The following is a 14,719-nucleotide window of genomic DNA, read 5'->3' on the forward strand; positions in this document are numbered from 1 at the left end:
CTAATGTCTGTATAAAAAAGGCTCAGGAGTTGCTGAAATTAAAATTTTTAATTATTAAAGATTTAAAAACTATTCCAAAGATTAAGGCTAATTGATATAAAATACTTGGGTTTTTTCTGGAAACTTTTTTAAATAGCAAATCTCTGCCTGCCTTTTGTAGAGTACCAATAGCCTGTGGTTGTTGGTACCTGTCAGAACACGTTAGTAGGAAAACAGAGGGTTCCCGTGGTGGTGGGGTGGGATAGGTCTTCCCAGCTCTTGCTGTTGGATATTCGGCTGGATAAGAAGAGCGGAGAGGGGGGAAATGCCTATAGTTGTCACAGTTAGCAGTAAATGCAAATATGGAAAGTAATCTGTTGATACTAGAGTCTCAGTAGGATCTTTGATTTGTAGTATCATAGATTGTTAATGAAATAGACAACTTTCTGGTCTTTAAAGGTGATGTGTGTGGTGGGTTTGTTGTTTTTTTTTTTCTCTGTGGGAATTTCTAGGATATTAAACGTCTCCCTTTGGTATAGTCACTGAAAAAAGAGCTTATACCATATGTGAAAGTTTAAAGTCAAGTGTTGGAACACCTGAATCACACAGTAGATGGGAAAGGAACAGTAATAGCAAAGAAATACAAACCTTTGTACTTAAAATATTCTTGGGACTTCCCTGGCGGTCCAGTGGTTAAGACTTCGCCTTCCAATGCAGGGGGTGCGGCTTCAATCCCTGGTGGGGGAGCTAAGATCCCACGTGCCCCCCCAGAGGCCAAAAAACCAAAACATAAGACAGAAGCAGTATTGTAACAAATTCAATAAAGACTTTAAAAATGGTTCACATCAAAAAGTAAAAAAAATTTTCTAGCTGTGAAAAGATGTGGAACAACAGAACAATTTTAATGCTTAGCTATGTTTCCTTCTGTGGGCTATGATATTCTGGGAAAGCAGAATGGACGAGGGAACTTTACACTTAAGCATCAGGAAACCTAGAAATATTCATAACAGCGTTCTTGTTAATGACAGGAAATTGGAAACAGTCTAAATGTGCATCATCTGCAAAACAGATAAGTGTATGTGCCCTAATGGTATCTATATTGCAGTGAAAATGTAGATGTAATCCATGTGTAAATCAGTTTTAAAAAGTAAGCAATACATACATTTTAAGCCAATTTGTATAAAATTCAGAAATGCTAAATTAACACTGTTTAACAAGATATATGTCTATTAAGTGGTAAGACTTAAAAACAAGAGACTGCAGAAGGGGAGGAGGAATCACTGGAAATTGGTAGGTAGAAGGTATCTAAGGTTTCCTTAACGTTTCTAAACTTTGGTGTTTATACACACAGGTTTGTATAATGTATGATATAAAGGGGGTGGTGCTGGGCCTTAAGAGAATTACTAGTATTAAATGGAGAACGGAGAGACACATCCCAGCTAATAATTGTATTTGAGTGTGGACTTCATGTGGTAAGTAGTAGGGAGTTGTGTGTGTGTATGTGTGTGTTTATTTACACACACATTGGCTGCGTTGGGTCTTCGTTGCTGTGTGCGGGCTTTCAGGGGCTACTCTTTGTTGCAGTGCGTGGGCTTCTCTCGCGCAGGCTCAGTAGTTGTCGCCTGCGGGCTTAGTTAGTCCGCAGCGCGAGTAGTATATTTTTGAAGAGAGTAAAATAATGAGTGATATTTTAGGAGGCTTATATTGAAACCTGTGAACATGGATCCAATACACGGATGCCATCAGGAGGGCAAGAGGACAGAGTATCTCCAGTAAGGTTATGGCAGAGGAGATAGAGAGTTATGGACTGCATTTCTGAAGGATGAGAAGGTAATTTAAAGGTAGATTGGAAATAGAGAATGTAGAGGGAAGAGGTTTAATTTGTTTACTTTCACTAGAATCCACTTCTCTTCTTCAGTCTTATTTGTCTAGGTTACTGCCAGCCTTTAAATCTGGTCTTTTAAAGCAGACTTCTGGTTCAGAAACAAAGTTCAGATTTTAAATCTGACTTTAAATAGAAAGGGATGAGACATGATAGTATAGTTGATATATGAAATAGTGCAGTGAAAGTGAAAGGTGTTTATGTCTCTGGGCCAGTCCTTTTACTTCTCATTTCTCATTGGTTGTGAGGAGCAGATTGCATAAAGTAAATGATCACTATGGTGCTTACCATGTACCAAGTCTTACGAAATGGGTGTTATTTTTATTCCCATTTTGCATATGAGGGAACAAACACAGAGATGTTAAGTAATTTGCCCAAGGTCACATAGCTACTTTGTAGTAGAACTGGGATTCAAATCCAGGCATTTGGGCTCTAAAAATCTCAGTTTATATCAAATCAGAGAGTTGTACAAATGTTTGTGGAAAGTAGGAGCAGTAGATCATAAAGTTGTGAGTGGAGGGGGAAAGTTTTAAGAGTGCAGAATGGTGCCTTGAGAAAAACCACAAATTTTGCTTTTAAGTAGAGAGGAGAGTTAGCCAAGTTAGTGTCTTAGGTCAAATCAAGAGTCAAAATTGCCAGTTAAATGGAATAATTTTCTTTCCTGTAGTATGAATTTACTTAATCAGTTTTCTCTATTGCTTAATCTGAAAATATTTAATGTCTAGTTGATAAAGTCACTAGGAAAAACATTTAAACCTAGGAAAAAGAAAAATGTTCCAAGTCTGAATAAAAGGAATCCTTTCTGTGGATTACCGTGAAGATTTCTATTTAAGATTTCTATTTTAGCAGATGAAGGTACTGTGTTAGCCTAAGGATCAAGAAGTTGAATCCAGGTCTGTGATTGGATTAACACCGACAGTCTTAAAGCATTTAAAAATAATACTTGTTTTTCAGCCTTCCCGGGCACGACACTTTATATGGTTCTATCTTTATTGTGTGATGAGGCACATACTGCTTTATACAAAACTGAAATTAATAGAGCTGGATAAGCAACAAGGATATTACCTTGTAATAACTTATAGTGGAGTATAATATGCAAAAATAGTGAATCACTATGCTGTACACCTGAAACTAATATAGTATTGTAAATCAACTATACTTCAATTTAAAAAAGAATCTGGGACAGTATTTCCTAGGGGGTTTACTATTTAAATTAATTAGTAGTTTTTTTTAAAAAACCTTGTAAGTCACTTAAAGGCATGCCATACTGAAGTGAGATTATGGCACTGAAGAACACAGACTAAAATATAAGTTTTTAAAGTGGCTCAAGCTCAATATATAAAGTTGAATAGTTCCTCAGATAACAATCTTTTTAAAAAATCAAACCCTTAAATGAAACACAAGTTATAAACATATATTGGGAAAACATATAGTGACATAAGCTAATGGGAAAATGAAAATTTACTTAACACTCTAAAATGGAAACTATGTTGATAAGTTATTTATAAAGCCATTATAAATTTAATAAATGAGAAACTTTAAGGAGTAATTAACCTAACCCTGTATTTTAATTGGAAATGAGTCAGTTGCTTGCTTTAAAAGTTCTGACCAGAGTAGTCAATGCTTTAAATTACTAATAGTGAACTGTCCCTGCCATCTGTTGGTGAAATGGTTAGGACATTTTTACTGTATTGGTATTGTTGGTTGCTACGTGTATTTGGCATATTTTCACATGAATAAGTTAAATCACAAGGGTGTTTGACCTTGATAGAACGTGGAAAATCTGAAAATTTCTTAACACCCTTTTGTGTTTTTAATTCAGATGGGGAAAATACTGCAAGAAACTATTGTTTTTTGGCTGTTGTGTGTTAAATTTTTATGTGAGATTAAAGGGTTATTATAAGTGGATATTTCTTTCCTGAACATCTCTATAAGCCTTTATGATTATACCATCTTAAAATTAGTTGTTTTGGGGCTTCCCTGGTGGCGCAGTGGTTGCAAGTCCGCCTGACGATGCAGGGCCCGTGAGCCATGGCCGCTGAGCCTGCGCGTCCGGAGCCTGTGCTCCGCAATGGGAGAGGCCACAACAGTGAGAGGCCCGTGTACAGCAAAAAAAAAAAAAAAAAAAAAAATTGTTTTTAAGAAGTGATTATTTAACACAATTGAAAGCATAAAGATCCATATGATGGTATTAGATACCTTTAAAACAGCATTTTTAAATTTAGAAGCTGAAGATTTTTTTCTATAATGTCTTTTAAAGAACTAAAGTCTGCTTATGGTCATTTCACTTCCTGCTAAATAACCCTTTGAAAGAATGAATATGTAATAGGACTAATAGGTAATCTTTATTTTACATAGGAAATCAAAATATGAAACAACTTTGTTTTCTCCATGAACTTTCTGGATGTGTTAAGCTTTCATTTGTTTTCTGAAATATTTTAGTTTTCCATTTCTTTTAATTGTTGAAGAAAATAAATCCAATAAAGAGTATCAGATAGTATTCATGGAATGTGGAGGTTGAATATTATTAACTGAAGCTTATTTCTTAGCCATACATGCAGATACTTGTTCATCTGTTGAAGGTGAAGCTAACATCTTTAGTAGCACTTATATCATGAACTAGGTTTAAGTTCCAGGTTAATAATTTAGAATTGTGTATTAAAATGAGCTTTAAATCTGTTCATTGAGAATTTGAATATCAGATTGTAGTTAAATGGCATTTGTAAAGCAAGCCTAATTAGTCGTTCTTTTTCTGATGTTTCCTGGTTGGGGGTGGGGTGGAGGTACTTTCTCTTTTGGAAGTGAAAGATTCTGCATTAATGGGCATTTAGAATTTATTGTATAAAGAATTTAAATGGGTAAATTGGATTTTGATATTACATTCTAGGTTAGTTATCTCAAAGGAATTATTTTCAAGCTTTATTAATCTCTATGAAAAGGCAACTTTATAATGATGGGGGAAAATACAGTAAAAGAAGCTAATCTTTTTTAAAAATCTTGGTAACTTAGTAAACCTCTCAGTATTGTGCTAACTTTCATAGGCAGTAGGTCTTGCTTAAAGGAGCCTTTTAAAGTGACTTGTTCGTCTTATGTTCACCATTGACTGAAGATCTAAAGGAACTTTTTGTAAATGTTCTTGCACCAGTGCTGTCTTGTCTGATTTCTCTTAATTTCTTTGTTCTAATAAAAGATTTTTAAGAACTTTGTTTCAATCAAAAGTCTGACTTAAGTTCTTTTTCAGTAATGCTACTCTCATGTCTTTGTGTGGGACTGCATTTTAAGTTGAAGCTGAGCATTTTAAGTTGAAACTCTGAGTCACAAAACTATTGTTATTCTTAAGAATTACAAGTTGTCATGGGATTTACATAGTTTGTCTTGCCCTTTTTCTTAGTTTTTCTGACATCCATTTTCTGTTTGTCTTAAGGTTATCACCTTTTACCTTTACTTCTCTTAACTTTCCTTTTTGCAGATCCACCATTTTCATATATGCTACAAAGAAAAATAATTCTGTAATGCAACGATCATTTATTTCCCTTAAAATATGATCAATTAAAATATTTACATACGATCATAATGCTGCAGTATAATTTCCCTAAGGGAAAGAATAGTTCTTTCAAAAGACTGGCTTTTCAATAATACAAAGCTTTGCCTCTCAAATGAAGGGCAAAGCTGCAATTAATAGTAACCTCTATACATTGAATTTTTGATTTTGAAAAACCCTCTTAATGGTATTGATTTCTTTTTTAAAAAAAAACAAAGTATACATGAAAACTTAGAGGGTCCTACCAATGTTTACACAATATTTCAACCGGCATTCTGTATGGCATTTAAAAGTCATATCAAACAAACCTTCATCCAATGATGTACACTTAGTCTTGTCTTTATTAATCTTAAGGCCTAAGTAGTTTACATAATGGATCTCATCTAGAACTAGTTTCTTTAGTGTCTTCTCAAATTCGTCTTTCTTGGTGTGCAAAAACATCTTCTGTACTTCCAGTCACCTCTGATAGCATTTCTATGTCTTTTTAACTTTGTTACATCTTTTTGTAAAATCTAAAGTCTTGCCTGCAACTTTTTTTTATACTTCTTCTACCACTGTTTTCATCCAGTGTTTCCTTACTTTAATCTGTCATTGGTGGAATTGGTCCCATAATAGACTTGTAACTATTGAATATTGCCTGGTTTTTACATTAATAAAGTTTAATATTTTAAACTAACAGTACTTAGGGGTATGGGTGATGAAATGTATAAAAGTTAACTGAGCAATGCCTCCTAGTAGAATTATGTAGCAAACAATTTAAGACTTATAAACCTCTGTGTGTAATTGTGATTATAAAATTGTTTCATCTAGGACATTTATTGTGTATATCGTTTAACTGGTACTTTATGAGCTCACACAAATGCTTTCCAAATTCTTATGTAACAATTTCTGAGGTAAAATAACAATATAAGAAGGAAAATGAAAATAATTTCATTATTTTCACGTCTTGGAGGAAACACATCTTGGAGGGTCACATTCAGAATTTAAATTTTCAAGGTGATTGGGCTATTCTTGTGAAAGAATCTATGTTTACAGAAATCTGTGTAAGCAAGATCTCATTTTCATTTTCACCTTTTTTTGAGCTCTAGGGGTGCTGTGGCCCTGAGCATTAAGTGAATGTCGATGGCTGCTACCTTGGGGAGTTTCACTTCTTTAAATCACCTATACTTCCTGTACCTGGGTTTTTTCTTGGGAGGTCTCCTGTTTCTGTACTGAGCATATTTAGTTCTCCTTACCTTTTAAGACTAGAGATGAAATAAGCAACTGCCTGATACAGGATGGACAGTAAGAAGGCAGTTAATTGTTTGGCTTAAATTTGTGCAGAAATCCTTAAACTGTAGGAAGTCACTTATTTTTCTTCACATCTGTCTTTACCTCAATTTGATTTTGCTGCATAAAGGTCTCAACTGTTGTGTTTGATCTTAGATCTTATACTAGGTACTTGACACCTAAGCTTCGTTTACTTGTGATTTTACTTGGTTCTTTCTGATAGTGTTAATAGGTCTCATTTTCTAAAACAGAATACAACTGATTCATCTTTGACTTGCTGACCTTGATTTTTTGTTTTTAGTCTTCTGGAACTTAAGCATCATACTATAGGGTGTATTTTTATTCTTCTAAAAGAAGAGACCCATCTATATTTTTATTGAAATTTTGATGTATTCAGACATCTAACCCTTCAATTGAAATGTTTTTAAATTCAGTATGAAATTCCCTTTAATAGTTAAACTTTAGCATGAAAGACTACTTTTTAAATATCTATATGCAGGCTCTGCATACATCTGAAATCTGTTTAAGTTATGTAATTCCTTGTAAGTTTGAGATCTTAAATGTTTTTTTTTTAATCAACATGATGCATAAGTTTTTTTTCTAAAAAAACGGCATCTACTTAAAGGGATTTATGACTAAAATTGCTTATTTTTCTACAGAGTTGTCTGCTGGTTCTCAGCTTGAAGAAGATTCTACAGTCCTTATTGATCCTTTTTCTTGGCGTTACCATTTTTTGAAGCAAAGTTAACCTAGTTTTCTAGTTTGAGCTTTCTTTTTGGCCATCTTCTAAAATTTTTTTTTTTAATCTATAAACTAGACAAGAGATAGTTCTACAATGTCCAAGTCATTCCAGCAGTCATCTCTCGGTAGGGACTCGCAGGGTCATGGGCGTGACCTGTCTGCAGCAGGAATAGGCCTTCTTGCTGCTGCTACCCAGTCTTTAAGTATGCCAGCATCTCTTGGAAGGATGAACCAGGGTACTGCACGCCTTGCTAGTTTAATGAATCTTGGAATGAGTTCTTCATTGAATCAACAAGGAGCTCATAGTGCACTGTCTTCTGCTAGTACTTCTTCCCATAATTTGCAGTCTATATTTAACATTGGAAGTAGAGGTCCGCTCCCTTTGTCTTCTCAACACCGTGGAGATGCAGACCAGGCCAGTAACATTTTGGCCAGCTTTGGTCTGTCTGCTAGAGACTTAGATGAACTGAGTCGTTATCCAGAGGACAAGATTACTCCTGAGAACTTGCCCCAAATCCTTCTACAGCTTAAAAGGAGGAGAACTGAAGAAGGCCCTACATTGAGTTATGGTAGAGATGGCAGATCTGCTACACGGGAGCCACCATACAGAGTACCTAGGGACGATTGGGAAGAAAAAAGGCACTTTAGAAGAGATAGTTTTGATGATCGTGGTCCTAGTCTCAACCCAGTGCTTGATTATGACCATGGAAGTCGTTCTCAAGAATCTGGTTATTATGACAGAATGGATTATGAAGATGACAGATTAAGAGATGGAGAAAGGTGTAGGGATGATTCTTTTTTTGGTGAGACCTCGCATAACTATCATAAATTTGACAGTGAGTATGAGAGAATGGGACGTGGTCCTGGCCCCTTACAAGAGAGATCTCTCTTTGAGAAAAAGAGGGGCGCTCCTCCAAGTAGCAATATTGAAGACTTCCATGGACTCTTACCGAAGGGTTATCCCCATCTGTGCTCTATATGTGATTTGCCAGTTCATTCTAATAAGGTGAGTTAATGCAACAGATACTTCTAATTTCTTTTACGTTGTAGTGCCTATTCTGTATTTACCTATATCTTTTACTCTAATTCTGTAGTCTGGTGACATTGAGTTGATCAAGAATTTTTATACTTTTGAGAACACTTACTTTATTTCGAAGGTAATTGTTTTTGAGCATTTTAAACCAGGGCTTTACATTAATACAATCTGCCTAGATTACTTCTGGCCACAAAGCTGTCATCCATTGGGATTATCTTGTTGGTTTTTGGCATCAATATGTTCTTCTTAATCGTATATTTAAGCAGGTTTTTTGTCTGCTTTGTTGAATTGTTTTAAGTATATATATATATTTTTGTTTTTGGTTTTTTTGCAGTCAATGTGCTCTGCTATTCAGGATGCTAGATAATCAGCTCTCCATCTGTCTTAATTACTGATTCGTATGTAGTAAAGATGTATTCTTGAACAATTCTCTTTTTTTCCTTATCTGTGGCTACAGGGAAAGAGTTAATGTAGAGCCCTGGTGTTTGTTTCAGTATATTTCATATTTTAGATTAGTTCATTCTTCCTTTTTTAATTTCCCTTTAACACAAACTCTCATGCTATAACTGAAATTTTTTCATCATTTTTTTTCTCCTTTTCCACAACTTTCTTAAACATACTTCAAAACTCACTTTTTATTATCCCATATTGCATCTATCCCTTTAGAGACTTGGGAAAATCAACTACTGCAGTATCCTGCTCTGTGTTCCTCATAAGCATGTTCTTTTTCCGACTTAGGCTTAGACTTCTGGTATAGTCATTTGAGGAAAAAAAAAATCGAATTCTCCTTTGCTTTAATTATCACATCTGGCAAAATGGGAACTTTTTCAAAATGTCCTTTTAAATATATTGTCTTTTCTCTTTCAACGTTTTCAATGCTAATCATTCGCACTGGTTTTTTCCCCCCAAAATACAGTGCAGTTGACTTAAGGTCAACATTATAGCACTCCACTAGCTCGATCTGTAATCTGACCATCCATTTTTCCTGATGTGCTGTACTTAACTGGAACATGTTGCTGCCATGAAACTGATTTGATGGTTACTGTTACAGGGTTTTTTCTTCACATTAACATTTGGAAGGGTCATTTTCTTTTCATATCTATCCCTTTTAAATGCATTTTTAAGTGAGTGTTGATTTTTGAGCAAACTATATCATATAGGTCATTAGAGATTTTGTTTTTAATCTTTTTAAAAGTATTACCAATCAATCCCTTTTCTGTGTTTGGATCTCAATATTTTTGTCTCAGATAAGTAAGAGAAGAAACTTCTTATATTATTTGAATTTACAGAGTACTTTGAAAAATATCTTTAAGAATAATTCTTAGCTAAATATCTGTATGTATTCCTTATAATACAAAAATCTTTTGAAATAATGCATCAATAATTTAAGTATACAGGGAATATTTTAATCTTTAATCCATGTCAAAATAAATTAACTTCAAATGCTAAATTTACGTTCATAGATTAATTTTCATTTAAGACAGAACCACAAACTCATAAAATTAGGGAATTTTTCTTTTTCAGATTGGTTTTCCTTTTTCAGATTTGTTGGATACACTAAGTATATCATGGAATTTAGTTTTTGTTCGGTACCAAGCTTCAAGTTTTAGGTCTGGTATGAATTGATTTAATGAAAAAGTCCATTAAACTTTGGTGACTCAAAATATTTTGTTACTTCTTGCCTGTTCGCAGAAATGGCAATACAAGAAATATTCGCAGGTTCTCTAAACTCTAAGGAAGATAGCTAGTTACAGTGTCTCAAAGTGATTGTAAGGGACTTAAAATCTTTGCTACTGGAGTCATCATAAATCAAAAGCTGTTGTTGGAAGTCTCCTTTTCCTGACTTTGAGCAGTCATTTAACCTTGCTGCTTACACATGGGAAAACAATTCAGTAAATAAACACAAAAGAAAACCAAGAAGGACTTTAATCAGAAAAAAAGTTTCCATTTTTATATATGATTATACTTTTCTCTCCAAATGTTGTTACCTTCTAGTTGCTTAACAGTTATATTAATAAATAATGATAGTAAATGGACCTAAATTGACAAAAGAATATATTTGAAACTTTGAATTCAAGAGTAAGACACCTTACCTAGTGCAAGAGGTACTTTTAACCTGTAAAAATGCATGTACCCTAGCTAGTTTGGGTATTTTATCACAAATTTAGAAACAGTTAAGAATTACTTTAGAGGCCCTTTGATTGTTTGGTTTACAAAATTTATGGTATTTGTAAATTGTACCAATTTTAAGAAGTTTTAGCACCTGGATTCTCTTAATGTATTTTAGTTTCCTTAACATAGCTAATGTTTTCTGGATATCTTCATTATGGAAAAAATACTCACTTTTAGTAGGGATCTTTTTAATTTATAGCTGATGTAGAATCAATGAGTTTAGAGAAAGTAGATAATGAAAAATTTTTTAACATTTAATCCTGCTCTCTGGTATTGCTGCATAACTTGGAAAATCTGTTCTTTTCACTTAGTAGTAACGTTAAATAGCCTACATGATCAAAACTTCTTCTTACTATGAAATAAGAAACTTTTAGGTGAGAAACATCTAATTTGTCATCATTATTTTTGATATTTTAAGTAACTTTCAGTGATGGTGTTGCTTTTATTTCTTTCTAGGTCATTGTAGAACATCAAGTTGCTTTTCTACACAACCTCAAACTTGCCTCAAAATTCCTTTCACTTAAAGAAAACTGGCCACTACAGCCCTTTCACTGTCTTGTCACTTGAGTTCATATTTTCCTTTCAGTATTCTAGAAGCCCTTAAGTTATTCTTTATTCTGCCATTCCACATGTGCTTCTCCAAATTATCTTTTCTTTATATAATTTAGGTATCTCAGTGACATCAAGGTGAATGTAGTTTTTCCTGCAGAACTTCTGAATTCAAAAAGTGAATCCTTACTCTTTATTAATCTGATGTGAGAGTTACCTCCATGTAGAATCCAAGGATATAGGTTTTTTAAAAAACCTTTTGGCTCTTAATCCTCACCTTAGACCAAACAGTAAAAGATCAGGTATGGTAGTGCAGATTAGTAATGGGTGGGTTTGGGAGATATATAACTGATTCTTTGATCTTGGCTTTCCTTCTAGTACTTTGTAAGACCAGCCATACTTTCACAAGTTTGAACCTTTAAAGATCATGGGGGATTGGATATAAATAACTTCTGGTCAACTAGATATCCTTTCCATCTCCTATTAATTAGAAGCATGCCTAATAGGGTAACTTTTGCTCCTCTCCCAACACACTACTTCTCAAGGATATTTTAAATCTGAATATTTTTCGTTAAGAAAATTCTAAGTTAACGTATTTGTTTAATCCCGCTTCTGAATTTTGTGAACTTCACCTATGGCGCCTCTTGGTTACAGCCATTTTTAAAGTGGCCTCCAACAAGTCGATGGTCTGTTGCTTTGCAAGTAGAAATGTTTTATATCCCAAATATCTGGTTGTAGAGCCAGCTGGAGAGATCTCTTCCAGTTCCTTACTTATTAGCCATTATTTTAAAAAGACAATCCAGCTTTGAGAGATAGTTCCCCAAGTTCTTAGAAGTACCATTCTGTTTGAATGTGTTCCATTTTACCTCTTTCACAGTTTTAGTTAATTTTAGTAGGGCATAGAAATGTGTGTAAATTCTCAAAATGTAAGTTAGTTTTTAAAAATTAGATCCCATTTATAAAGTAACTTTTTGAAAAGTTTCAGAATGGTGTCTCTTGTAATTTGGTTCCTTATTTTAGTTCAGCTGTGAGACTCCCTTTTTAAAACATTGCCTGACCATGTTTTATATTCCAAATATAATGTATTAGGTAGTGTGGGTGTTGGAAAAGTTGCCTTATTTTGTGGGGATTTGTGAAACAATAATACTTGTAAAGCGGGAAGTGTAAAACAAGATAGCTTTCTTTATAAGCAATGTAATAATAGTTGCTTTTCTTTCTTTCTAAAATTTTTTTATTATTAGCACTTCCTATGTGCCTGGCAATGTTCTGATAAACAGGTTACCTTTATTAATTCATTACTTTTCACAAAATCCTAGGAGAATATTGAATCACAGTGAATTTAAATAACTTACACGAAGGATTCACATCTAGTAAGTGGCACCTTGGGAATTAAATGTAGGCAGTCTGGCAGCAAAGCCTACTTTTCCTAACTTTCTTATATTGCCTAAAATGTTAATCATTTACATGTGAATTTTTAACTAAAGAAAGGAAAGTTTATTTGCATAAAATAGGAAAAAATTAATCCCTTCAAATTTAAAATAATCACACAGGAGCAAATACTGAAGAAATAAAATGTTTTCCTCCCTAAAATTTAGAAATGGACACTCCTAAAATTTGCTTCTCTGATTTTGGGAAGTATAATGGGAGCTTAGTTTTTTGATAAATGGGAGCATTTTCTAGAAAAGTCACTCCTGTTGAATCAACTTAGTTTTTTATGGCTGTAGTACACTTGCAACATACCTCAAAGGCTGGATGAAATTAAAGATACTATTTTTAACTAATTATTCACATTTATAGTATATATTTTCTAAAGTGATATAAGCATGGATATTTTTATCATATTTAGAGTTCTATAAAAGCAATTCTAATGGTACGTAAATAAAATTCAGTTTCATCCACAGCAGAAATTAATATGCCTGCTGATCTCAAGGTCAGTTACTACTCTTGATCTTTATTAACTCTATATCTTTTCCCTGTCAGGTCTGTTAGTGTATTAACCAAGTTATCCAGTTTTTCCAAGAATGTGCATGGCGTATTTGAGGGCAGGATCAAGCTACAAGGATTCAGAGAAATGGTTTTAAATTAATTCAGTGTGATTAGTGAATGGGCAGGTGTTGTTCTGCTTATACTATGTATAGATTAACATCCTAGATTTTGAATGGTTCAAATGAAAAAACCTTAGTTTTATTTTTGTTAATTCTGCTAATTTACTTTGCTACAGGAGTGGAGTCAACATATCAATGGAGCAAGTCACAGTCGTCGATGCCAGCTTCTTCTTGAAATGTAGGAGTTTGAAATACCTTTAAAGCATCCTTATCGTGAATCAGAAACACCCATTGATTGCTTTGGGGAGTTCACCGTTTACTTGTAATATCCACATTGTTATTATTGCATAGTTGATACTGTCCCAGGCAATGCCAATTACAAACAAAATGTTTAGATCTGGAATTGTATATGGGATGTTAGATGCAGTGGTAGTGGTACTTTGTTATTTAATATTATTTCTAGGGTTAATAAACGTTTGTTCTTTTATACAAATTGAAAGAATTAATAGACAAAGATAGCCTTTGGTACATAGAACAAGTTCATAAGAGCATTTGCAGTAACAGTAATACGTGCTCTAAGAATATAGAAGATGTGGAAAGGGGGGAAATTACTAGAAGTTACAAGTTAGTTTTCAAGCAGAACCCTTCAGGATGTATTTTTTGCTTTTGAGATACTTTTGATTCTGAGTTTAAGCTGCTAGAATGAAATTGAATTCCTAAAGAATCTCCCTGCCTAAATAGCACATGATACCCATTGTTCACTGAAGTGGCCATTTTCACGTATGCTATGCTCTGTTGGGGCTGTCCTTTCTGTCTAGTGCCACAAGTCAGCTCTGCTCTTGGTATTTAATATTGGAGAAAGAAAATCTGTGGTCAGTCTTTGTTTCCCTATATAATCCACATTTCCAGTCCCTCATGCAGCACTTTTCCTCTTTGTGAATTAACAAATATAGGGAATTCCCTAGCGGCCCAGTGGTTAGGACTACACACAATTTCACTGCCAAGGGCCCGGGTTCAGTCTCTGGTTGGGGATACAAGCCATGTGGCATGGCCCAAAAAAACCAAATACAGGAGTATTTTAATTGCAACATACATTACCTACATTTTCAGGCAATACAGAACAAGTTTATTCTCCATTTGGATTAATTTGAAACTCTGAAATTTTCCTTTGGAAATATCTACATGTCATGTTTTTAAACTGTAATATTTCTAACACTTAGACTCTGTATAACTTTACTAATGAATAATCTCTATTTTAAAGGCCAAACGAGGCTACTTAGTGAATAGGACAGTTTTATTTTAAAGTTAATTTTCTGGTCTTTTTAAAGCTACCCAGAATGGAATCCTGACAATGATACAGGACACACAATGTAAGTTAAATTTTTTAAGCTATTGTTTGTAAAGGAGATCAATGTAAGGAATTCAGGTTAAACTTTTCAACATTTCATAAACAATATTTTCTTAATTTCTTTATTGAATATGAGAGTTTGGTAAAAGTCACTGTG

The 14,719-nt window shown here is 33.9% G+C and overlaps 1 protein-coding gene across 2 annotated transcripts in view; it reads left to right on the forward strand.

The window, feature by feature from the left end:
* The window catches only part of MATR3 (matrin 3), a 29,945-nt gene that overhangs the window by 3,537 nt on the left and 11,689 nt on the right, over positions 1-14,719 (forward strand). For both annotated transcript variants that reach the window (XM_065873143.1, XM_065873142.1), the window contains exons 2-4: positions 7,331-8,418; positions 13,391-13,452; positions 14,543-14,584. In XM_065873143.1, the coding sequence (XP_065729215.1) occupies positions 7,507-8,418; positions 13,391-13,452; positions 14,543-14,584 (1,016 nt within the window). In that variant the 5' untranslated portion in view covers positions 7,331-7,506. The remainder of the gene's footprint in view (positions 1-7,330; positions 8,419-13,390; positions 13,453-14,542; positions 14,585-14,719) is intronic.

This window comes from Phocoena phocoena, chromosome 3, assembly GCF_963924675.1.
Source record: "Phocoena phocoena chromosome 3, mPhoPho1.1, whole genome shotgun sequence".
NCBI classification, from domain to species: Eukaryota; Metazoa; Chordata; class Mammalia; order Artiodactyla; family Phocoenidae; genus Phocoena; species Phocoena phocoena.